This window comes from Macaca thibetana, chromosome 6, assembly GCF_024542745.1.
Source record: "Macaca thibetana thibetana isolate TM-01 chromosome 6, ASM2454274v1, whole genome shotgun sequence".
Classification (NCBI taxonomy): domain Eukaryota; kingdom Metazoa; phylum Chordata; class Mammalia; order Primates; family Cercopithecidae; genus Macaca; species Macaca thibetana.
Window position 1 is genome coordinate 99,235,203 of NC_065583.1, and position 26,478 is coordinate 99,261,680.

At 41.1% G+C, this 26,478-nt stretch overlaps 1 protein-coding gene across 3 annotated transcripts in view; it reads right to left on the bottom strand.

Annotated features, from left to right (window-relative positions):
* Positions 1-26,478, bottom strand: part of LOC126957601 (V-type proton ATPase subunit S1-like) — a 108,310-nt gene that overhangs the window by 55,185 nt on the left and 26,647 nt on the right. For 2 of the 3 annotated variants that reach the window (XR_007726828.1, XR_007726827.1), the window contains exons 4-8: positions 25,032-25,072; positions 24,720-24,778; positions 23,358-23,593; positions 18,036-18,086; positions 15,392-15,632 (exon numbers count right to left, since the gene is read on the bottom strand). Coding sequence is in view for 1 of the 3 variants with exons in the window: in XM_050795707.1 (XP_050651664.1) it covers positions 10,221-10,250; positions 15,392-15,632; positions 18,036-18,086; positions 23,358-23,593; positions 24,720-24,778; positions 25,032-25,072 (658 nt within the window). In the remaining 2 variants the exon portion in view is untranslated. Of the gene's footprint in view, positions 1-8,329; positions 10,251-15,391; positions 15,633-18,035; positions 18,087-23,357; positions 23,594-24,719; positions 24,779-25,031; positions 25,073-26,478 lie in introns of those variants that run through there. The other variant, XM_050795707.1, reaches the window with a different exon arrangement.

Below are 26,478 nucleotides of genomic sequence, written 5' to 3' on the forward strand. Positions count from 1 at the left end.
TTCATGAATCTGAGAGTTAAGGGATGGAAATAGGAGTAACCCTCTCACTAGTACCCCTGATGATTCACTAGCAAATCATCAAAAGTTTGCTTCCCATACTTGCAACTTTCAGCTTGGCTGGTTTTGATTTCTTAGTTACAAAGAAAGAGGAATGCTTCCACCAAGAGACAAAACAACAATTCCATTCAACTGGAAGTTGAGATTGCCACATAGTCACGTTAGAGTCCTTACACCTGTGAATCTACCGGCAAAGAAGTTATGCCAGTAGTTCCCAACTGGGAATGGATTTTGTCTCCCAGGGGACATTTGTCTCCCAGTGGTCATCACAACTGGAGGAGGGGATGCTCCTAGGTATTATGTATCTAGTGGTAGAGGTCAAGGATGCTGCTAAATATCCTACTATGCACAGGATGTCCTTGCCCTCCTCCACTTTACATCCCTTCCCTCCCTTCCAAAAGGCCTGCCGTGCAGACATCAAATTCTAGTGTAAGACATGAAGATAGGTTAACAGAGACTATTTAACCAGCTACTACAATTGTGTATAATGTTAAATCTCTATTCAAAAATGAATATGTATAGTTCAGCCATTGTGGTAAGCAATTTGGAGATTTCTCAAAGAACTACGAGTTGAACTATCATTTGACCCAGGAAATGGGCATACACCCAATGGAAAATAAATTGTTCTACCAAAAAGACACCTGCACTTGTATATTCATCACAGCACTATCACAATAGCAAAAACATGTAATCAACCTAGGCATCTATCAATGGTGAACTGAATAAAGAAAATGTGGTACATATATGCCATGGGATACTACATAGCCATACAAAAGAATGAAGCCACTTCCTTTGCAGCAACATGGATGCAGCTGGACACCATTATCCTAAAGGAATTCATGCAGGAACCAAAAACCAAATACCACATGTTCTCACTTATAAGTGGGAGCTAAACAAGGACACAAAGATGAGAACAGTAGACAGTGGTGACTACTGCGGGGGAGGGGAATGAGGGTTCAAAGACTAACAGATAACTATGCATTATGCTAACTACCTGGGTGGCGGGACCATTCATACATCAAACCCCATGACATGCAATTTACACATGTAACAAACCTGCACATGTGCTCCCTGAATCTAAGATAAAAGTTGATATAAAAAATAATGCGCGCGCGCGCACACACACACACACACACACACACACACACACACACACACACACTCTTATACAGGCTCCTTCCATGGACCCGGAAGGGTTCCTAGCATTATGGTCTCTTGATTGTATGTTTTTGGAAAAATCTTAAAAATAAGCTATTTTGAACACAGTCAGTCAAGTTTCAAAATTATTTTGAACACAATCAGTCAACTTTCAAAATTTGTAACTAGCTGTGATTTGTTTTCTCTTTCTTAACAGAGAATCACCTTCATACCTAGTTTATACTCGTAATTTCATACTCATTCTCCTAGAGAGGGCCTTCTATAGGAAGGAAAATAGTCTATGCTTCAAAATCTGGCCCTGAAGAGCTTTAACTGCACTTGAGGTCAGTTCTGAGCTCATACCCCAGAAAACAAATCAAATGACCCTTTTACAACTGTGGGATGAAATAGACGCAAACTACAGAGGAATGAAGAAAGTCAGAAAGTCCTGAGTTCTAACCTCAGGCATTTAAACATGAAGTGAATTCCACCAATTTAGTCTTCATTATAGTTTGTATAAAGAAAATACCACTGTAAGAAGGGCTGTCCTGGAAAATCAGGTTCAGTCTCAGAATATGCACACCCTCAACAAGAAGAGGGATGCAGCTGAGGGTACTAGGAGCTCAAGAAGGAAGATGAATTAAGGCTAAAACATCAAAATCTTCATCAGTGCATTTCTCTGGACCCTGGACCTTCCCAAAGAGCAAGGAAATTACTAACATGTAAAGAGAGTCTCAGATCTTATTGGAATGATTCATTGAGGTGGAAATGGAAAGTGCCTTGTTTGAGGAGAACATTGAGACACTGAGTAGGTTTCTAAGTTCAATGTCACACATAAATGTGACAACAAAATTTTATGGCCAGAGATGGGTTTTGCTCAGAATTGATGTCATTGCTGGCTAAAGATGAACATTTTGGGAAACACTTTATCACTTTAAAATACTTGGAAATAAAATTTAGCTCCTTAACCAAAAACTGCAATAATATGCATTCTACAGCCAAGTATTTTACAAAAAAAAAAAATTCTTCACATTTCTAAGTTTTTCTGTGACAACTTTTATACTGAAGAAATAATATGTATCCTTCATGACCTAAATGTACAGATATTTTAGACATATTTTATTTTTTAACATTGTAAAACCATTTTTATCTCAGATCTAAAACAGGATGAATGGATGGATGGATGGATGGATGGATGGATGGATGGATGGATGGATGGAGAGAAGGGAAGGGTTTGACAGATGAAGAGTTGTTATTCTAAACCTGGCTGCAGTTCGGCAAGAAAAAAAACTTTCTCATGATGGAGAAAGGCTCTTTTCTTTAAGAACAATTCCATACTGAGCATGTTGGTTGTGAAAGGTGAGATTCTTAGAGTTCAACCTACATAACAGAGTTCCAATAAAGAAGAATCAAAGCGTTCGACATGATAAAGAAAGAGGATTTGCAAGCCTCTTGACGGTGGGCTGGGAAGAGAAGGTTTTTAGGTCTCTGAGACTGGGGGGATGCATAAAGAATTTGGGGAAAGAAAAAGAGAGGTCCTCAAGAGGGTGAAAGTTCAGGGCCGAGAGATGAGTATGGCCAGTGAGAAGTTCTCTGAGAGGGATTAGCATTAAATGTCCACGAAAAGAGAATTGGGAATGATTTCCTGCCTTAGGCCATAATTATTCTATTAATTCCCCAATGTTTAGGAAAATCGGTGATACTCATGCCAACGTCAGGCAGCTGCTCTCATAACTGAGAGCCAGGGGAGAAGGTGAAGCCACCAGCGAAGTAACTGAGAACCACCAGAGGCAGGAAATCAGAACCAGAAGGCACAGTGAGAATGTGAGTCACCGCCACGCACACCCGGCCCACCCTCCTGCTGATGCCCAGCTACGATGGGGAGCAGACTTATTTCTCACATGAAAGGGGCTCAAGCCACTTTATAGGAGAGTAAACTAAAGGTTGACACAGAAGGTCAGAGGATTTGGGAACATCTGGGTAGCCAGCATCAGAGTTACATGTGTTGCAAATATAACAACTAATTTGATCACCTACATTTGCCCTATTTTTCCTTAATAAACATTTCAGAAGGTTCAAACCGCATTTTAAATTCCAATTCTTTGGAACTAGAGGTTTTGCTCTGGACCATTTGGTTCCTATAAAATGTTGTTGATCTCAGGAGCTAACAGCATCACACAGAAACACTGCAAGTTCTATCACACTGAAAGAAATATGAAATAAAGGCAGGTCGTCTCAATGAGTTACACAGAAATGTTGGGTCGATTCATTCATCATGACCTTGAGGTATGAGGGCGGAGAAGGCACAGGCAGGGACACAGGCAGAAGGACGGCTGCTCAGTATGCTGCCTAGAAGATTGTGAGCCTTCTATGTCTCCTCTGAGGAAGGGCAAGTGGCTGTTCCTCACCCGCCCCTAAGAAGGGGATCCTGTAACACCCTGGTTCCTCTGAGGACCTAGCTCCACCAATTTTCTTCCGTCTCTAGTATATATTTGTTTAACCTTCCCCTGTTCCCCAGTTCCTCCAACCAGCACACGGGCTCCCAACTGCAGAGGCAGGCAGCCTGGTGGGGTGCAACACCGTGTGGCTTGTTAGCACTGATTTCTCACACTGTTTATATAGAGAGTATTCCAGAGCTGCTCTGTAATATCACTCTCATATTCCGCAATGCTTTTTTGAGTAAGAAAGCTCTAGTTTGCTATCTGAGAATTGTCCATAGCCCACAGCCTATCTCAGTTACCCATGGACATTTATGCACCAGGGATCTCAAAGGAACAGAATGCTGTAAAGCCCGAAAATTGGGATACAGGGTAACAATGTGTGGGCATTCTGCGGGAGTGTATTACACATGTGAACCGCATTATTCATAATGTTGCAGCAGGCAAAACAAACACCTCATCACTAATGCCTTACCCTACGATATGCTCAAGTTTCTTCCATCTTATTAAAATCTTATTAGAATGATTGCCTTAAATCCTTTCCGAAAAACTCTGAAACTGCTAGATATAAAACAAAGCAACAAATAAATTTTAGTGTCTAAACCCCTGTGTAAGTCCGTTTCCAATAGGAAACAGATGGCACCCTCAAATTAGGACAATTTAAGTGGGGTTTAGTTAAACAAGAACCTTTTATAAGGGTCCCAGTAGGGTACAGGAGAACCACAAGGGAGAGTGTAGTGACCTGGGGCTAGTAGCAATGGAGTAACCATCCCTGAGTCAAAAGCAACAAGGGAAGAAGTCACTGAAACACAGAAGGAGAGAATGTGGAGGGGGCTGTCTTGAAAGGAGCAGTGAACGTCAGAGAAGGGATGAAACCCAGTCGAAAGCATTCCCTCTGGGAGATCCCCAGGGGATAAATATCCTGAGCTCCCTCTACTCGCTCTTTTCCATGAAGTGTGATGTTCATCAAGGACTTCCTTTTGGGCAAATGCCAGAAATAAACACTCCTTAGTTCTTTTCTCACTTGCTCTCTCTCCGGCATTTGACATGGTTTCTACTTCCCTCATCTTGAAAGCTTGTTTTTCTTTGATTTCTGGGACACTACTCTTTCTTGGTTTGCTCTCTTCCTCTCTGATTTCTCCTACTCTAAATCTACAGATTGGTCTTTCTCGTCCTACTCCATAAATGATAGTGTCCCCAGGGGTCTGTTATCAACCTATCCTTTCTTCTCAGGTGATCTCATTTATTTCTTCACCAATACCACCTAGTTTTCAACTTTCCCCATAGGCCCATTACTACCTGTCTTCATTTGGGTTTCCCTAGAAGTAGATCCTGAAACAGGGATGTAGATGCAAATAGTTTGTTTTGGCAATGATACTTGGAAACGCCATTAGGGGAGTGGGGAAGGGAGACAGGGAAGAGGAAGGAGCCCATAAAGTAAACATTATTAAGCAAGATTCCACAATGGGTGAAAGGGCTTAGTCCTTCTGGGAAGCTCCAGGGAACAGCATAAAACATACTCTAGAGTTTTCCCAGGCAAAGAACAAATGAACTGTGGCGTTTGTACACAATCCCCAAGTCATTGGTTGAGGGCTACTCCCAGAAAGCATTAATTCCTTACCCCTTCCAGCCTGCCATGACCATAGGTAGAGAAGCCCCTGAGGACAGTTGTTGGCAATGGAAAGATGTGCCAGAACACACCAAAATGGTAAGTGCCAAAGCAATGTGGGTGGAACACTGACAGCATCTGCTACATTTCTAAATTTCTGTTTCTGGTCCAGATCTCTCTCTTTGTCCCCAGATCCACACGACCAACTGCCTACTTAGGCCTCTACTGTGAGACTGCAGGGGCCACCCACTCCCACCTTCACCTGTTTTCTCACTGATTGCAGAGCCTGACACCACCATCCTCACAACGCCAAATCAGACACCTACCATTCATTTGTGATTTGCTAATTGGTTACCAACCTCCTAACACCACTTTTAGCTTCTATCTTCCATCACTCTGTTAGTTCAGGTCCTAATATTTTTTGCCTAAGCTGTTGCAATAATCTCCTAATCAGCACTTCTCTCCCTGTTCTATTCACATTTCCACACCATGTAATCATCTTGCTCGAAATCCTCTAAAATCCTCTTAAGGGCCTCTCAATTACCTCAAGTCAAGATTCTAAGTCTTTAGGTGAATGCAAAGATCTGGTCTCTCTCTTCATCTCCAGCTTCTCCTTCTCAACTCCTCTAAACACATTCTATCTACCTACCCACACACATGTGTTCATAGTTCTCCACACATGACAGAGCCTAGACTTTGCATATGTGTTTCCTTCTGCTGTGCTTTCATCTTGCCTTCAACTCCAACTTGTGTCAAACATCACTTTTTTGTCACTTTGTTCCAGATCTCCAAGGAGACAGCTCTTAGGCTGTGTTTCTGCAGCACTAACAATTACTGAGCAATAATCACATATCTAATGGGTTTATAGTAAAGGTATTCATGTGAATAGTGTAGGTTCTTTACCTGAAGATCAGAACATACCAGAAGTGATCCAAAAAGATGAAGACCTGATGGATAAGCATACAACTGCTCATAATAATACTCAACATCAGACAAAAAGACATCTTAAGATACCTCTTTCTCACTCGAGGGATTCCAGTTATGAGCAGACTCAGCTCTGGGAACCTACCATGATGGTTCAAGTACGGCTTTTTATACCAGATCTAGATTCTATCATCAACATTGTTATTATGTGGATCAAAGGGCACACCAGTGGATTGCCCAGCCACAGATGTCAAAGACCAATTTACCATTAACAAAGATAATCTAATCTGATTAACACTCCTGCCCATCAGCCTTCTAAGGTGACTGGGCTGCTACTCACCCTCTACCACTCCAGGGTCTCAGCATCCCTATGGAAACTAAGCATTCTGTTTCAAAGGTAACATCTACCTCCACTCTAGCCTACAGAGGACAGCCACCAGGGCACTTTTCAAAAGTGCTGATGCCACATTCCCAATGTGTTTATCAGTGCTATGACAAAGGGAGTGTCCTCTGGGCCTTTACAGAGAGAAATAGTTACAGGGAGGGAAAGCAGTTCATGCATGATAAATCCATTCCTACATCCCAATCATTTAAGTTACTGCATTTCTCTTCTTTCTCTAACACTAAGAAATGACTGATCCCTCTACTTCATTTAGTGTGTGCCACTGTTGAATCTAGGTTTTAATCAACAAACTGAGAAAACTGTTAGGAACACTTCCAGCCGCTCAAACCAGCATATTTAATCCAAAATCTCTGGTGAGAGAACCCATATCCAAAAAATTCATCCCAGTCTAAAATTATACAGCTCATTCCCTGGGCTAGCACCTCCAGAATCCATTACCACACATAATCTCCCAAATCTTTTGTGGCATAAGTTAGCAAAACTATTTTTGCAATTTGATTATCACAGATTTGACTTTACAATTGGTTCCCTGGTATATGCCAGAATGTGACTCTAATTGCCTAAAGGCAATGAGGAAAATTGACACCCCCTGGCAAGACAACTATTTCTGGTGAGGTCATCACAGTGTCTTCAAGCAAGGCAGGAATGGCTTTGTCTCTCAGGCGTTGCTTCTACTAACAGGAAAAAATAGTGGAATTTGGGAGCTTAATATTCCTAAAAATTTAAATCCTCCCAAAAGTCACTATTTCTATTCTCAACGTTCCCCTCTTTTTTTATTTTTATTTTATTTTTGAGACAGGATCTCACTGTGTCACTCAGGCTGGAATGCAGTGGCACAATCGTAGCTTACCACAGCCTCAAATTTCTGAACTCAAGTAATCCTCCAGCCTCGGCCTCCTGAGTAGCTAGGACTATCGCTCATGCCACCATGCCCAGCTAATATTTTTGTTGTTGTTTTTAGAGACAGGATCTTGCTGTGTTGCCTAGGCTGATCTCGAACTCCTGGGCACAAGTGATCCTCCTGCCTCACCCTACCAAAACACTGGGATTAAAGGCATAAGCCACTGTGTCTGGCCTATTTTATTATTTCTAGAGACAAGGTCTCACTCTGTCACTCAGACTGGAATGAAGTGACATGATCATAGCCCACAGCAACCTCAAACTGCTGGGCTCAAGCAATGCTCCTGCTTTAGCCTCTTAAGTAACTAGAACTACAGGTGCACGACAGTACCCTTACCTAATTTTTAAAAAAATTTTTTTGAACTCCTGGCATCAAGCAATCCTCCTGCCTTGGCTTCCCAAAGTGCTGAGGTTACAGGCATGAGCCACTGCTCTTAGCCTGTCAGAGTTCTTCTGTTTTGTGATCATTATGCTCGTGTTCGTATAAGAGATCCAGCAAAGCTATGAATTTCACCTGCAATGCAGGTAAGCAGTTTGCAGGATCTGACCTGTGTCTGATTTTCTACCATGCTGGCCCTTTGACAAGAGGTAAGGGATCCCTTTAGATCAGTCTTAGAAACTTCCCAGACTGTAAGCCATTGGGCACAGTTAGAAAGAGCCAGCCAAACCTGCAGGTATCATCCATACTCATGGTGACTATCTATCCCAGTTTCCTTGGCACCATCCCATTTATGTCTGCTATCTGAGAATTGTTAACCACACTCATTTTCTCTTTCAAAAGTGTCCTAGTTTGAGCAATACATTATGTTTACCCTTCACGTGCCTGTAACCGAGCAAACAACCACTTATAACACCAGTGGATGCTCAAGCGAACCACAGTAAAAATCTGTTTGATTACTGAATACCATTCTCTAAGGCTGACAGTTTCCACTGGTTTAAAGCCAAATGGAGTTGGATAATCAATCACAGATTCGCATTTTCTTGAGTCTGTTCCCTGCAATCCTCTTGGTACTAACAACTACATAAATCAGGATTCTTCATTGCAGACTACAGAATCAACTCTGTTATTAAAACAGAAAGAAATTTACTATAAAGTATGGGATCTTACAGAATTCTGAGAGGGCCAGAACCAAACGTACATTCATAGCCAAGAAAATTGCAGCCAAAATAAATGCCCAACATGAGACTGTCCCATCAGAAAACTCGCTGTCATTATCATCTACTGCTTGCCACCTAGGATGGGACTAGACAGCAGACCCATCATGACAGCTGCCCAGAAGATTCTCTTGCTCTGTGTGTGACCCTCCACTGCACATGGTTTCCGTCTGCATTCTAAGTTTTGTGTAGGAATATCTTCTTGTAGAACCTAGGTCCTGTACCGAACCCTAGCTGGGAAAATGCAATGTCATCTTTATATTTAAGATCTCTTTAAGACAGAAGGCATATTATTAGAGACGCTTTGGTGAGGATGAAGAGTGAATCAATCTTCAGTATCTGCCAAGAGCTGAAAAGGATGCTGAGGAATGCATATGAAAGACAGTGACAGTAAGAACATCAGTGGTAGCTCTAGAATTTCTATTAAGGAGGCATTTAGAGGACACTATCTCATTGGAAGGAAGATCAGGGGATATGTCTCAAAGCTGTGTTTGCATAGCAAGCACACTGTTATTGCTTCGCTCTATTGTTTATTCCAAGTGGACCTATGAGAGCTCAAAGAGGTCTAAATCAGACAAATGAGACAACGCTGGCACCTTGACCAGATGGAAAGGTAAAATATGGCCAAGACTATTACCCCTACTTCACAGATGGAGCTGTACTGCTTCTGAACAGCAAAGTAAAGGACAAGAAGGTCCTTAAATAAAGTGCTCTGCCACATGGACTGGAGTCCTCCCTCAACATTTCTGTGAAAGAGAAAAAGACTATTTTTAAAACAAAATTGGGACATAATATCTAGAAATGCAAATTATGTTACAAAATAGTTTAAATTATGAACCTCCAGATAATCTTGGGTTTATTATTTCTATAATTATCACATCCAAACTGGCACAGGCAAGGAGGACCGAGTGTGTTTTCCTTTCTCTGTGTTGCCAATCTTTCTCTCTCTCTCCCTCCATCTCTCCCTCCCTTCCTCCCCTCCTCCTCTTCCTTCTTCTTTTTCTTTCTCTCTCTCTCTTTCTCTTTCTTTTTCCCTACTTGAAATACTCCTTTGTTTTCAGGGTACTTTGAGGCAACTAACAGTCATATTTGTCTTTGTGGGGTCCCTGAGATGCCTTTTTTCATTGCCCCAAGTCTACCTATGTAGGCCAGAGGATGGTTCAAAAAGAATTCATTATATATTTCCTTTTTCTGTTTTTTCTTTTTTTTTTTTCTTTTGTAATCAATCCATTTGGTGAAAATCTGTAATTCACAAGTCAAATAGCGTAGAACAGAAACAACTTTCGGAGCCCACTGTGGATGTGGTGGGGGCCAGCCTGTGCTGCTAAACATAGATTTTGCTGATCTGTTGGCTTCTCAGTTCATAGCATGCAGCCCCCTGGCTCCTCAGCAGCTCCTTCTCGTCAGCTGTGTCTCGAGCTTTCAGCTGCGGGAAGTGGGCAGGAGAGGTGATGAGATCGTAGTGCTGGGCCAGATACCGCAGGTAGATGAGCATGTGCAAGGCGTAGGCCAACACCAGCAGCAGGATCAGGGACGTTGCCAGGCCAATCAGAATAGCTGGCGAGAAGGAGGAGGCGCAGTCTTGGGCCTTTGTAAATCATGCCCCCTTGATGGCAAAACCTTGGATCTGCAGGAGAAAGGCAGGAGCTGAAGTGATACATCCCTTCTCTCCTAGGATCTACTTCCCAGTTGGGCTGGCAGTTCTGGCCCCTAGGTAGCCAAATTTCATATACTGTCGCCCTATTTGCTGAATAATTTAACCACACGATTTGACAAATGTGATTGTGCTTATGGGGACAGTGCAACTCAATCTTAAAACAGGACTGACCCAGAAATTCTGGGATGTATGGTTGTCATAACTAGGAGGCTCATGAAATTCAAGACTGAAATAAAACCTTGATTTCAAGGCTCTGCAAGAAAACCTCTTTTAATCTGATCCTTAGAAATATTCCGGTTCATGGAAAAACCACAACTGCTGTGTTGTCTCTAAAATCCAAAGCACACTCAAAATTTTATAAGGCTATTATAAGTTTCACAAAGATTTTAAGTCTCCATTCCTCTGCCTTTGATTCTATTGACAGGAATGAGGAAGAGTCTTTGAAGGGGGGATGTCATGATCCTTAATGAGGTAAAAGATAAATAATAATCATAAAAGCTAACACTTATCAAAGGTTTTTGTGTACCATAAACTGCCTTAATTTTTTCAGTATGCAAAGAGCCTATGAGTAAATTACTATTTCATTCCTACTTTATGGATGAGGAAACTGAGGCACAGAAAAATTAAGTAACTTGCCTAGAGTCACACAACAGTAAATGTTGTGATGGTGTAATTGAAACCTGGGCAGTGGGCGTCAGACTCGCACTCCATAGCTCCTGGTGGGTTCTCTCTCTTCCTCCTCCCTACCCTCTCTCTCTATTGGTTTTACCATACAGACTTCGTCCCATTTCTGGATCCCTCCTTGCATCCTACCCATTACTTTTAATGGCAAAAACCGCAATCACTTTTGCACCAACCAAATAGAAAGAAAAGCTTTCCATTATGTGCAGATGAAATGGTATCATTACTTGAAAGAAAGAGAGGTTCAAATTGAGAACTGGCACTGATATCTAATGCTGTCAAAATGAAACAGGGCTACAAAGCAATTACTTTAAAACAAGAGCCATCGCTTGTGGAAGACAGCCCCTTGTCTAGCTGGCTTTAAAAGTATGACCCTACACAGCGTTGCCTCATTCAGACACCTACTCGGTTTTTAAAGAGTACATCAGACGACTGAACTATCCATGAGTGCTTTACTGAAAATTCACTTTGATGGCTTAAGTGAGCACTTTGGCATTGTCCCGTGTGTGTTAGAATTATTGAGGCCGCCCATCACTCCATAGACGCAAGGGGCCTTGCTCGCCCAACTGTCTGTGCTCTTGATTGAACCCAAAGCAGCTTCTGAAGGAGACTCTTGTTCTAGCTTTGGGGATCCCTGCCCCGCCCCTCCTGTGAAGAGGCAGAGTGACCTTCTCTTTAGACTGGTGCCTGAAGAGTCGAGCTCCGCCATGACAAAAGACGACCTCACTTGATTCTGCAACTCCAGCCAAGGAGAATGTCCTCAGGTTGACTGACACTTAATTCTTTTTTTTTTTTTTTTTTTTTTTTTTTTTTTTTTGAGACAGAGTTTTGCTCTTGTCGCCCAGGCTGGCGTGCAATGGCAGGATTTCAGCTTACTGCAACCTCCACTTTCAGGGCTCAAGCGATTCTCCTGCCTCAGCCTCCCAAGTAGCTGGGATTACAGACGCTTGCCACCATGCCCAGCTAAATTTTGTATTTTTAGTAGAGGCAGGGTTTCACCATGTTGGCCAGGCTAGTCTCAAACTCCTGACCTCAGGTGATCCACCCATCTCGGCCTCCTAAAGTGCTGGGATTACAAGCATGAGCCACCACACCCGGCCAACTGCCACTTAATTCTTAACAAGACTTGGTTGAGAACAGTAAGTGTGGAGAATGCCTGATACATGTCCACCCATTTCCTGGACTAGAGGTTATACAGACATGCTGTTTCTAGCCCACAGGTGAGTTTTGTTTGACGCAGTGCTCAGAATATCCTGAAAATTTCCTGTGAGAATCCACCAATCTAGCTTCTATTGAAAAGATTCAGCAACACCAGCCCTGCATTCCTACAAAGCAAAAATAAGCACGGTTGAATTTGTAAAATGCTCACTGTGATGAAGGCTACCCTTTGCCACAGTCCCAGCCCAAATCACCAGTTACCCAAGGTACTTGAGTTTGCCACACCAGCCACATCGCTCTATACTCTATTCCCACCATAAGCCAGGCCAGCAGAGCTGCGCATGTGGACAGCAGCCTTTTGTACACATACCTCAGCCACCATCACCACCACCTCCTCTCCACTGGACTGAATTTGTGTTCTGCCATCTCTTCACATGAAGGGGGTTTCAACAAGGCCCACCTGTCCCCCTGAAAGCCGTGTTTATGGTACGAATGCTCATAAGGATGTATACATCTCACACCACCAAGGATGAATGTGCTCATCCCAAGCACACTGGCAGCAGTCTTAGGGACCCTGTGAACATGTAACTGAGTGTTTCTCATACTGCCTGCTTCAGAACTTCAGAGCCAAATTCCTGTGCCGCCTCCAGTCAGTGCAGACAAATGGTCTCGTGGTTTTGTATATTAACCTCACTGGTGGCTCTAACTGACATTTTCTTCCTTTGTTTTTCTCTGCGCCCACGTCTTTGCTAAATTTTTTGTTTTAATTGTTTATTATAAAATATATATAATATAAAATTTATCATCTAACCATGTTAAGTGTATACAGTTCAGGGCTATTAAGTACATTCACATTGTTGTGCAACCATTGCTGCCGTCCATCTCCAGAACATTTTCACATCTTGCAATACTGAAACATTACTCCCATTAAATACTAACTGCCCATTCCCTCCTCCCTTCAGTCCCTGGCAACTACTATTCTACTTTCCATCTTGGGGTTTGACAACTGTAAGTACCTCATATAAGTGAAATGATGCAATATTTGTTCTGTTGTGGCTGGCTTATTCCACTTAGCATAATGTCTTCAACGTTCATTTATGTTGTAGCATGTATCCAAATTTCCTTCCTCTTTTTAAATTTAATTTTTTTGAGGCATCTGTCACTCAGGTTGGAGTGCAGTGGTAGAATCTTGGCTCACCGAAGCCTCCACCTCCTGGGCTCAAGCAATCCTCCCACCTCAGCCTCCCAAGTAGCTGGGACTACAGGTGATACCACTATGCCCCCAGTTGATTTATTTTTTAAAAATTGTTTGTAGAGATGGGGGTCTCACTATGTTGCCTAGGCTGGTCTCAAACTCCTGGGCTCAAGAGTGATCCTCCTGCCTCAGCCTCCCTAAGTGCTGGGTTTAAAGGCATGAGCCACCACTCCCAAATTTTCTTCATTTTTAATGCTGAATAATATTCCACTGTACATATACACTAGGTTTGTCGATCCATTCGTCCATTGATAGACATTTGGGTTGCTTGTACCTTTTGGTTATTGTGAATAATGCTGCCATGAACATAGGTATAAACATAGGTGAAAGCTGTTCAAGTCCCTGCTTTCAATTATTTGGAGTACAGAGCCAGAAGCAGAGTTGCTGGATCCCTTGGTGATTGTATGTTTAACTTCTTGAGGAAACTCCATATTATTTGCCACAGCATCCACACCATTTTACATTCCCAACAGCAATGCACAAGAGTTCCAACTTCTCCCTGGCCTTGCCAACACTTATTATTTTCTGTTTGTTTGTTGTTGTTTATAATAGCCATCCTAATGGCCATGAAATGATTTGCCTATTTTTGAAAGTAATTTTTCATAAGTAGTATTTCCATAAGTCAACTAAGTCATTTCCCGAACAAGTTAGAAGTATAAATCAATCAATTCCCCTGGTCTAATTAGGCAAAATTATTTGTAAAATATTCCTTGTTGTCATTGTATCCTCACTGCCATTTCTGTATATGTATATATATACACACACATACACACATGTATAAACATACACATACATAATATATATTAATATTTATAAACATTTTATACATACACACACAAAAGAATCCTTGGAACCAAACTGTCCAGAATTTGAGTCGTGCCTCTACCATTAACTCTATCAGTTATACTCCTTAGAAAAATTATGTGATTATCAGAGATTCAGTCACCTCATTCATAAAAGGACCTTGCAGCATTATGGTAAGTTCTGAAGACAAAGTACATAAAATAACCACAGCACCAACACACACGGGACACTCACATGTAGCAATTATTGTTAGTCCACGCCTGGCGCACTACTGAGTGTTTCTACATACCTTAGGCCACGTATTCCTTACATTAACAAAGATAGGTGAGAAATTGAGAGAGGTTAAGTAACTTGCCCTGGTGACTGAGCAGTAATTTGAAACCAGGTCTGTCTGACTCCAAAATGTGAGCTACTTCCCTACCCCAAACTGCCTTTCATCCACACCACACTTCTCTACAGAAGCTTGGGAAGGATGGAAGGGAAGAATATGCACATATGCGAATGCCCATATATATCTGGAAAAGGTTGGAATGTGCCCACGAGAGGTACATGCAAAGCCCTGCCTACTATTTCAGGGAGTGGCAGGAACAAGCTAAGCTTCATTCACAGGTAAACAGGATAGAGGAACTTGACAGAATGTCTCTCAACCTAAGATTCTGGTAGTGAAAAGGAATCTCTTACACCCCATTCCTTTCTCCAAATACCTTCAAGAAGATCTTTGGGATATTTTTGACTCCCCGCTGAGTCCCTTCCTACTAACTGCCAAAGCTGTCACTCACACTGCAGATATACTTCTTATCTTCCCTGATAGGATCACTGTGCCACTCCCTGAAGGAAATAAAATAATTGTCCACCAATGTCTCTCCCCAGAAGGGCCTCTCATTGCAGGAAGTGTCAGGCCCTGGCTTCACCCACAGCTTCGCTAGGGCTTAGATGGCTGGCATTCCTCACTGATAATTATTAGTGCTGGATAAAGCTGAATGCAAAAGCAAGCCCTGGGTAGGGGGTGGGGGGTACAGGGAGATAAAATTCTCTATCCTATTCCATTTCATACCTTAAAAGGCAAAGGAAAAAACCCACCAATATTCTTTTAAAGGCATCTACTTCTCTTTTCCTTGAGCATCTAGGTTTGTTTCAGGTGTTTTTAAACAAACATTGAGCTCCTTTGGTACCAAAAACGCAGGTGCATTGAGCATAGATTTTAGTTTATTACCTGGAAATCAATAAGAGTGACCTCCCACAGGCTCGACCCATCATCCGTGTCGCTGGGCAGCAAGAGGGCCTGGTCCCGCGGCAGGTTGCCCACGCATTGGCAGCGGTAGGAGTAACCAGAGGGAGCATGTATGCCAGTTGGGTTAAAGACTGCTTGGATTGAATTGTTGGAAACGATCTCGACTCGGCGCAAAGTAAACCAGCTCTGGATGGACAACTTGTTGTAATTGGTAAGGATGAATCTGAAAATGGTTATAAAATCAGCATTACTCCTAAAGAACTGTTCCCACATTTACCGACGCAAGGCATCATCTATGAACAGTACAATGGCGCCCTCTTTTGTCAGGCAGCACAACGGGCTTGGGGAGAGGCTTCACTTTTGTTGCAGAGCCTCCCCTGGATGGATGGGAAAGAGAAAGTGACAGGGCAGTCCCCAAAGTGGACAGTGCAAATTCCTACGAAAGAAAAAAACACAAAGTTTAGGTTTGTTTGTTTTGTTTTTGCTTTTTCAGAATCAACACTTGATTATGGGTTTATTCATCAAAAAATTTGAGAAAAACTTAAATGGACATCAATGAAGAATTTGCTAAATTATGGTTTAAAATAATGGTAATAGCTCTCTTGATAGCTTCTGTGTTATGTATGTGTATTGTGTTTAACCTGCACTACAACACTATGTGATAGATAATATCCTTATTCTAATTTCACAGGCAAGGAATCTAAAACACAAAGGGCTTGAATAAGCTCACTGGGAGAGTAAGTGTCAGAGCTGGGCTTCAAATCCAATCTTAACTCTTTCGGAATGGACTGTTTTCCAGCCATGAAAAAAGTCATAATTTACCTGTCATTATCATTTTATTTCAATTTTTTTAAAAATATGTGACTGCATAGAAAAAAATGTCTGGAAGGATAGAGATTAAAACATTAGTAGTGATTGCAAATGGTGTTTAGATTATTGATGATTTTCATTTTCTTCTTTCTATAGCTCAGTATTTTCTGATTTTTCTGTTTTCATTAGTTTTTCTTGTCTCTGTTTGGCTCCTTTGCAAGAAGACACTAAGACAAGGGTGTGAATATAAGAAATATTCAGAGGAGTTCAGTCATTCAAAATATGTAAAATGGAGAGAAAAGAAACGACAGAGGACGGGAAAGCAGCTAAAAGAGGCACATTATTAAGCAAGTTTCCAATGTGGACAAGCAGGGCTTCATTGCCGTGATGGAACCTGGGAGCCAGACTACAGCACATGCTGCTGAGTTATCTCACCTGATGGGGAGGGAGCTGAGGTGTGTGTATGTTTCCTCCAGTCATTGGTCGAAGGCTATTGGGCCAGGGACTGGGGGCAGTGGGCCAGAGAAAGCTTTTAGGCAAAGAGAGGCTGGGAGTTGAAAGTTCAGCAGGTAGGCTACAGTACTCTCAAATGGAAAGGACCATGTAGATATTCATGGAGTACTGACAGTCTCTGCTACATACCTCTATCATCAGAATAAATAATAATAACAACAATAATAATAAAGCTATTTTTCATTTTGGAAAAAAGTAGAATTACGACCAAAAATATTCTCCATTTCTAGATCAAACAGACGTGTGTGTGGTCACCTTGTGGGGTTCTATTTACTTGTAAAGTTGCTCTGAAAGATGATGGCATATATTTTCTAAATTATGATCAGTGAAACACTAGTCTCCCATGATATGTAGACAAGTGTTCTGAGGAAGAAGGCTCTCCAAAGTTAAACACAGGAAACACTGAGTTAGTCAAAGTTACAAAGTGCAATAGTCTTCCTTAAGATTATTTCTTCTCAGAAACTTTAACATACAAGTTTACACTGTGAATTGCCAAGAGGAAGACATGGTTTAGAGTCGTTCCCAGACACATTTGACCACAGAACCCCCTTTTCGTAAAATCTTATAAATATTCTTACAGAGCAGAAGTATCCCACAGAGCAAAGCTTAAGAAAGACTGCCCTAGCACAATCCTGCTGCTTTTCCAAATAGTGTTAAAGACACAACTACTTATCTCCACTAACAAGTTTGTCTTATAGGAAGGGAAGCACTGTATTTTTATAAGAAAAATAATAATAATGCCTTCAAATTGTTCCCCCCACCTCAGGAGCAGTTCCTAACTGCTTGGCTAAAGTCACTGTTGGCAGATGCATCCTTTCATACCTAAACATCAAAAAACTGTAGGCCTCTGTTGATTGTCTGCTGGGGAATGCACATAACGAGGCTTTTTCATTGTAGTTAAATGGTAAAGTGTGATTAGTTATAAGAAGCTATAGAAAATATTTCCAACCAGAGCCCCAGTCCTTAGAGCTTTATTTCTATTTTCTTCTTTTCTCAGATGAAAAGGATATTACATTCTCAGGACTGGGAGTTTTCTAAGTCCTTAATGCAGGCGGCATGGGGGGTGTGGGAGAGGGAAGTTACGGGTATTTTGGTAGAAACTTTTAGAAAGAAAGCACCAGTATAGGATCCCATCATATCACAGCACCAACTTTTCAGTGTAATTAGGTTGATGTGGCATGCAATGTGTCACAGTGCTTGGGCATATAGCAAGCCCCTGCTTCACACATGTGGAATGAATACATTTTAGAGAGCTAATCTGAAGTGCTGAAGCTGCGATGCTCTAAAGTGCTGTCCTACCTACCTTATAGCAAGACCTCTGGGGTTTCCAGCATCACCAAGCTTCAAAGACAACCTAAGAAAAGGAAACAACACAGTCTATGAAAATAAGAATAACCCTAACTTCATATCTACTCAAAAGTTACCTCAAGGTGGGTCACGCAACACCTAACACACAAAATGTATAGAACATTTTTTTAATCTTGAGGTAGGCAATGGTTTCCTGAAAAAAATACAAAAGCATAAACCATAAAAGAAACAACTGATAAATTGCATTTTACTAAAATCCAAAATTTTTACTCTTCAAAAGACACTGTTTAAGAAAACAAGAAAGGCAAGCCACACAACAGGAGAAAATACTCACAACACGTATACATAAAGAACTTTATCCGGAATACAATAAATAACACTAACAACTCAACAAAAAGACAGCCCAATGTAAAAATCGCAAAAATTGTCAGAAGACTCGAGCATGTTTTAAAGAAAGATATACAAATGGTCAATAAGTACATGAAAAGATGCTCAGGACCATTAGACATTCAGGGAATGTAAAATAAAACCACAATAAAGATAACACAGTACAGGAATCAGAATGGCTAAAACATTTTTTAAACTGACTCTTAAGCTTTTAATAACTACATTTATTCCTATTTTCCTGAGAGTAAACATAAGATTTCCCAGAGCAAAGACAGATGAATTATGACTTACTCATGGGAACAACCATAGTGGTTCCCCCTTCTAATCCAATTCTCCCCCACTAGGCAGCATGAGAAGAGCCAGATGTCATCCTACACATATTGGGATTTGTAATACAGATGAGGAACACCAAAATTATCCATCTGGGAGTTTACATAGGAGAGAGACCGTGGATCCCTTCTCACCTCTCGAGAGAGGGAGAGAAACATTTGCTCCCCTAGTGTTAATAAATTCTCCTTAGGAAGAGAAGAGGGCTGATTAGTCTTTGAGTGAAAGAGTTTAATTAGCCTTTGGATGGAAGCAAATCGCTCACCATAAGGAGACAAATGGTTGCAGGTCTCATACCCATGGTATGTAAATACATATCTCCAAGGGGGAGGATAAGATAAGCCTCTCTGAGTTTCTAACCCCTGGAATCTCTCTATGGCCTTGAGTTTCATTACCCCTTGATACATGAACACATTACTTTCAAGAGGTAAATCTCTCACTAACTCTAACACTTATCTTTTCACCCAGTTCCCAGTAAAAATTTGTTCAGAAATTCCTAAACATGCAGAAATATAAAAATGCCTTCTCTAGTCTCACTCTGACCATATGAAGTGTTAGTGAGAATGGGAAGCAACTGGAACTCTCATATGATGCTGGAAAAAAGGAAAAGATATGGCCACTTAAAAAACAGTTTGGCTGTTTTCTAAAAAGGTAAACATACACATACCATATGATCCAGGCATTCTACTCCTAGTTGGAATGACAGATAAGAGAAATGAAAATACCTGCTGCCACAAAGACTTGTACGTGAATGTTCATAGTGACTTTAGTGGGAAAGTTATGCAAAAAGTGAGAGAAAAAACAAATTTCTATCAACAGGTGAACAGATAAGTTGTGGTACATCTATAATATGGACTACTACTCAGCAATGAAAAGGGAAATACCATTAACACATGCAATAACATGGAAGATTATCAAAATCATTAAGCTAAGTGACAGTGGCTACACTAAAAAAGAGTACACACATGTGATTATATTTATATAAAATTCTAGAATGTGCAAACTAATTGATAATAATAGCAGATCAGTGGTTATCTGGAGATGTGACAGTGGTTGGAAAGATGCATTACTAAGAAACACATAGAAACTTCGGGACATGATGAAAATCTTTGTTGCCTTTTTTTGTTTTTTGAGACAGGGTCTTGTTCTGTCGCACAGGCTCAGGGGCAGTGGCATAATCTCCACTCACTGCACCCTCCAACTCCCAGGCTCAAGCAATCCTCCCACCTCAGCCTCCTGTGTAGCTGGGACTACAGGCATGCACCACCACACCTGGCTAATTTTTGTATCTTTGGTAAAGACAGGTTCATCATGTTGGCCAGGCTGGTCCCTAACTCCTAATCTCAGGTGATCTGCCCATCTTGGCCTCCCAAAGTACTGGGATTACAGGTGTGAGCCACCGTGCTCAGCCACGAGGATCTTTAAGTATCAGGTACTGTGCCATCAATTGGGAATACAAAGGAGAAATACAACCTGGAACAAGAGCTGTTCAAAAAGGAGCTCTTTTTACTCTTTCAAGCGCTCTACTCTCACACATGTAAAATGGATTCTGAATTCTTCAGGCTGTAATTGCCTAAATTCCAAATACACACAGATGCTGGGATTATGCTCTATTTGCAGGGCTTTCACTATTTAAAAAGACTTCCGTAGCAAATCCATCTGCCAATAATTTGCCTCTCTCTGAACATTTTGTTTCCAAGAGCTAAAACGTGGTCATCTTTTTTTAATCTGTGCTTTTGACCTTACATGGTTATGTCTTTGTTTCGGTTTGTTATTTCAGCAACTCCCATTCTGCTTCTTGAGATCTTAAGATTTCCTTGCCAGCACAAGGGCATCTGGCTCATCCATGGAATTCACAGGAATCAGCCACTAGGTCTCAGCAGCTGGTCCTTGACACTTCCCTTCCTGGAAGCCTCCTGTTGCCCCTCTTTGGGCAGGCTGTCCAGGATGCCTGCACACTCACCTGTGCAGGACTCCAGCAGGTGGACGCTGCACACTCAGGGCTCACACCTGAATAGAATTCTAAGGCAGTGTCCAAAAAGACAGTCAGGTTCTGCCCAATCTTTAATTTGTGTCCTGTGAGACCCAAAGCTTACTGAAGAAATTAGACACTGTTTCACTCTAGTTATCACTGGGATGCCAGGAAGGAAAAGAATGCTACTACTATTAATACTCTGAACAGCACTCAACAAGATCTCAAAGTGCTTATGCATATATTTCCTCATGTGTTTTCCACAACCTTGTAAGATAGGGCCAAGAGGAAGAAGATAAATGGTCATTTTTAAAGATGTTTTAAAGCCCAGCTCTATGAACATACATGCTCCATGACTTTAGCAAGTTTTCTAACCTCTGTCATGATAACTGCCTATGACTCCGAGAGTTACTGTGAGGAATAACAGACTACGAAGACCTCGCACCGTGCCTGGCCCACAGTAAATGCTCAAGGCCTCATAGCTATAATGAATAGATGCCGTCATCTCCATTTGACAGATGATGATCCTACACGTCCTGCTTATAAAATCACAAAGCTCTCTGGTAGAACTGGGCCTAGAGACCAAGTTTTCATTCTTTCTGTCTCTAGGTTCCCAGTAATCACAAGGTCTCTAAAACCCAGCAAAAAAAAAAAAAAAAAAAAGCTGTAGGTGGCCAGGCGCAGCAGCTCACGCCTGTAATCCCAGCATTTTGGGAGAACGCAAGGTGGGCAGATCACCTGAGGTCAGGAGTTCGAGACCAGCATGGCCAACATGGTGAAACCCTGTCTGTCTCTACTAAAAATACAAACAACTAGTCAGGCGTGGTGGCACCTGCCTGTAATCCCAGCTACTCGGGAAGCAGAGGCAGGAGAATCACTTGAACCCGGGAGGCAGAGGTTGCAGTGAGTTGAGATCATGCCATTGCACTCCAGCTTGGGCAACGAGCGAAACTCTGTCTTTAAAATGAAATAGTAAAATAAAATAAAATAAATAAAAATAAAATAAAAAACAAACAACTGTAGGACCCTGATTTTCTCCCACAAATGCCCTAGGGTCAGGATAAATGGAATCAAGGAGAGCCAGTCAGCCATAGACAGCCAAGATTATCCCCAAGCAGGCAGCCTCTCTCTGTGCAACTGACCACAAATAAAGAGCCCTGTGGGGAATTAATTAGCACCCCAGGAAAAGGTCCTGAGCTCTCAGCATTCCATAGTCTCTTTGATAGTTTTGGATAGTTGAGCTATAACAGGATAAACAAATCTGAGAGGACTCTAGATGCTTCCACTTACAATTCCCTAAATCCCTAATAAAAGATAGTCGTTCTGAACAGCAAGATACTCAGATTTGTAATATGACTTTTAATTGTATATTAATAGAATCCATTTTTACCCATCGCCAAGAATTTTTAAGTGGGAAGTAAAGTTCAGGAATAAAAGGATGTTTCCAGCCAAAGTACATAAAGTAGAAAAAGAATACACACACACACACGCACACAGTTATGCTTTATATAAAGCACCCTACCCATCTAAACCAAACCAGAACAAATGCAGAGAATCTTCCAAATGGATCTATTTTACCAACAAATGTTGAAAAGAAGGTTTATAGAAAGCAAGCAGGACATGCCAGATTTCCTCTCCCTGGACCAAAATAAATAAAAACAAAAATTTTTGCTTGGATGACTGAAAAGCAGAAAAAGGCATTGGAAATTGATTTGCCCTTCAAACATGTTATTTGTTTAATCTGCTTATCTCAAATCAAAACTAATTATTTCAATTTTGAAATGTCCCAAAGAATTATCTGGAATTTAGCCATTGAAAAGTGCCCTGCATATTTGCAAACAGGCAATATTCCACTATTTCAGCACACTGACACCCCCCTCGCCCCCCACCTCCACAGAGTCAAGCATTTGTCCTGGCTAGTGTGTCACCCACTAGAATGTGCATGACCCTGCTGGGATATGTGATCTCTTCCCTGATAGGATAAAAGTAGTTTAACACCTAACATTTGGAGGTGAGACCAAGCCTGGAATCCTTTGCTGTTTTCAAAATGAGTTTGAGAACCCTCGCTTTCCAAAGTCTCATTTTCTACAAGTTATTCTGACAATTAGCAAAAAGGTTCAGCAGAAAACTGCCAGGAAAATATAACTTTTTTTTTTTTTTTTGACCGAGTCTCACTCTGTCGCCCAGGCTGGAGTGCAATGATGGGATCTCAGCTCACCGCAACCTCCGCCTCCCAGGTTCAAGCAATTCTCCTGCCTCAGCCTCCTGAGTAGATGGGATTACAGGCACCCACCACCATGCCTGGCTAATTTTTGTATTTTTGTAGAGACGAGGTTTCACCATGTTGGCCAGGCAGGTCTTGAACTCCTGATCTCAGGTGATCCACCCCCTCGGCCTCCCAAAGTGCTGGGATTACAGGCATAAGCCACCATGCCCAGCCAACAATTTTTGAAGTTAACTTCTGACTTGTTCCTTTATTTTAGACAGTAAATACTTTCTCAAAGATGTGTGTCAGGGTCCTATACAAAGGAGCCTACTTTTTTTTTTTTTTCTGAAATGACAAAAAAATTGAATGCAGAGTTAACAACGCAATAGCCCTAAGGGCTTCCTCAAACTGAGAGATCAACATACCTAGCACTTTCTTCAGTGCAATTTGAGTTGTCAGGGTCCACTGTTACCTTCTGACCAAATGCCTTGTCTGTAAGGTCCAGCCAGGTTTGATTCTTAAATTTAATCATGATTCTTTTGGCCCAGAAGAGAATGCAAGAAATTCCATCGATGGAGACATTAACTGGGCCATGATGGCTGAATGCATTCCAAGGTTCTTTTTCTAAATGCCCTTCTTTGCTCAGATTGTAGTTGAGAGCCTAATTAACCAAATATAAAGAACGTAAGAGATGAACTTGTGTCTATGGTGCAAAAGGCTTCCTAGAAATGAAAGAGCTAAGTCATATCCCTTAATGGTAAATACATGTTATTATACATTTATTAAAACCCACAAAATGTACAATACAAAGAAAGAAATTTACACCAATTACTCTAGTGTAAATACAGATAAAAGAAAAATTAGTTAATAGAGAGCTGCAACTTACGCTTACCAGTAACCAAAGATTATTATTATTATAGCAACAGAAATGAAGCTGAATATTGTAATGAAAATATAAGAGAGCAAGTAAAATTAAGTATTTTAGGTTTTTCTCAACTGTAAGATTCTATAATAAACAGAAAACCAAATACCACATGTTCTCATTTATAAGTGGGAGCTAAGCAATGAGTATACATGGACATAAATATGCAAACCATCGACACTGTGGGTGACTGGAGAGTGGAAGGAGTGGAGTAGTTAAAAAACTACCTATCGGATACTATGCTCACTATCAGGGTGATGTGATTCATACCACAAACCCCAGCATCATGCACTACTCCCATGTAACAAATCTGCACATGGACCCTCTGTATCCAAAATAAAAGTTGACTTTTATTTTGAAGAGATTCTAGCCAAGCACGGTGGCTCATGCCTGTAATCCCAGTATTTTGGGAGGCCGAGGCGGGTGGATCACAAGGTCAGGAGATCAAGACCATCCTGGCTAACACGGTGAAACCCCATCTCTACTAAAAATACAAAAAATTAGCTGGGTGTGGTGGTGGGTGCCTTGTAGTCCCAGCTACTTGGGAGGCTGAGGCAGAAGAGTGGTGTGAATCTGGGAGGTGGAGCTTGCAGTGAGCCAAGATCGCACCACTGTACTCCAGCCTGGGCGACAGAGTGAGACTCCGTCTCAAAAAAGTAAATAAATAAAATTTAAAAAATAAAATAAAATAAAAATAAAAAGAAGAGATTCCATAATACATTTCCCCACCCCAATTTGAAGCAAAAATATGTTACTTATTAATACAATTATAATTTATATTTTCACAGGAGCACAGACACGATTGAAACGTGTTTTTCAGTTTTTTAGAGCTAGATTACAATCTGGTTTCCTGGCATAGTCATACCTGTGTGATTGGTATTGTTGTGAAATTCTGGACTGGTTTCGTACCTCCATTATTCTGATCTGTCAAATAAATAATGATGTGGTTACCAATGCTAAATGTCCTTTATTTATTAATGTAATTGAGTGGCAATAATATGCTAAGTACTGTCACATATATCAAGCTTAAGCCCCTTTTGGCTCATCATTTAGAACACACTAATATAAGATTTCACATGAGTGACTCCTGGTACAGACACCATTGGTCAGGGAATTCTATCACAGAAAAAGCCCTTTCCCACCCCACATGGAATCATGCGGGCAACTGGAGTCTTACCATTCTTCATAACCACTTCTTTATTTGAAGATGTTGGAGAACTGAAATTAGAAAAAAACAAAAAAATTAAAAGATGCTGAATAAATATCTACAATTCAGATGTTATATGAAATTTTAACAAGTATATTTCACTTTATTACATCTCAGAATAGAGGAGCAGAAACAGCCTGCCAAAACTGTTCATTTCTTAATAGTGAATTTCTCATTTAAAAAGTAATATGTCTCTCCCCTGTTGTCTCTGCATTTAACAGAGAGAAAGTAACATATGTTCTTCAAAAAACAAATATGAAAAATAAAGAAAAATTTTAGAAAGAAAAATTATTTTATTGTATTTTATTTTATTTGAGATGGAGTCTCACTCTGTCGCCCAAGCTGGAGTCCAGTGGTGTGATCTCGGCTCCCTGCAACCTCTGCCTCCTGGGTTCGAGTGATTCTCCTGCCTCAGCCTCCTGAGTAGTTGGGATTACAGGTGTACCACCACACCGTATTAATTCTTGTATTTTTAGTAGAGATGGGGTTTCACCATGTTGGCCAGACTGCTCTTGAACTCCTACCTCAGGTGATCCACCCACCTCGGCCTCCCCAAGTGCTGTGATTACAAGTGTGAGCCACCATGCCCAGCCAGAAAAATTATTTTAAATCAAACCTGAAGGCCGGGCACGGTGGCTCAAGCCTGTAATCCCAGCACTTTGGGAGGCCGAGACGGGCGGATCACGAGGTCAGGAGATCAAGACTACCCTGGCTAACCCGGTGAAACCCCGTCTCTACTAAAAAATACAAAAAACTAGCCGGGTGAGGTGGCGGGTGCCTGTAGTCCCAGCTACTTGGGAGGCTGAGGCAGGAGAATGGCGTAAACCTGAGAGGTGGAGCTTGCAGTGAGCTGAGATCCGGCCACTGCACTCCAGCCTGGGCGACAGAGCGAGACTCCGTCTCAAAAAAATAAATAAATAAATAAATAAAACCTGATTCTTATTCACTGAATAATATTGCGGGCAGGGGAGCCTACTATGTGCCAAGCAGTGTGCTACACGCTAAGGTTTAACCAATAACAAATACAAAATAACAAAATAGTAAAGCATATAAAACATTTTACAGTGAAATTTCATACTACATTGCATTGTTAACATATCAAAGCCAAAACATCCAACAGAAAACAAGACAGACTCAATTACCAAAAAGTTATACTGGAAACTTATGAGCATATAAATTATGATATATATCCTTGTGTTTGTATGTGTATATATATCCTCTCTGTACGCATACAAACACACAAACACACACCACATATGTATATAATTTACTTTTCACAAAGTTTAAAAATGGATTTTTCTGGACATACTGTTTTAGAGTTTGCAATTTTTTTTAAACTATATCACAAATATTTTCCATGTAATTATATACTTTTGACACATTTTTAATGCCATGTAGTATTATATCATTGAAATGT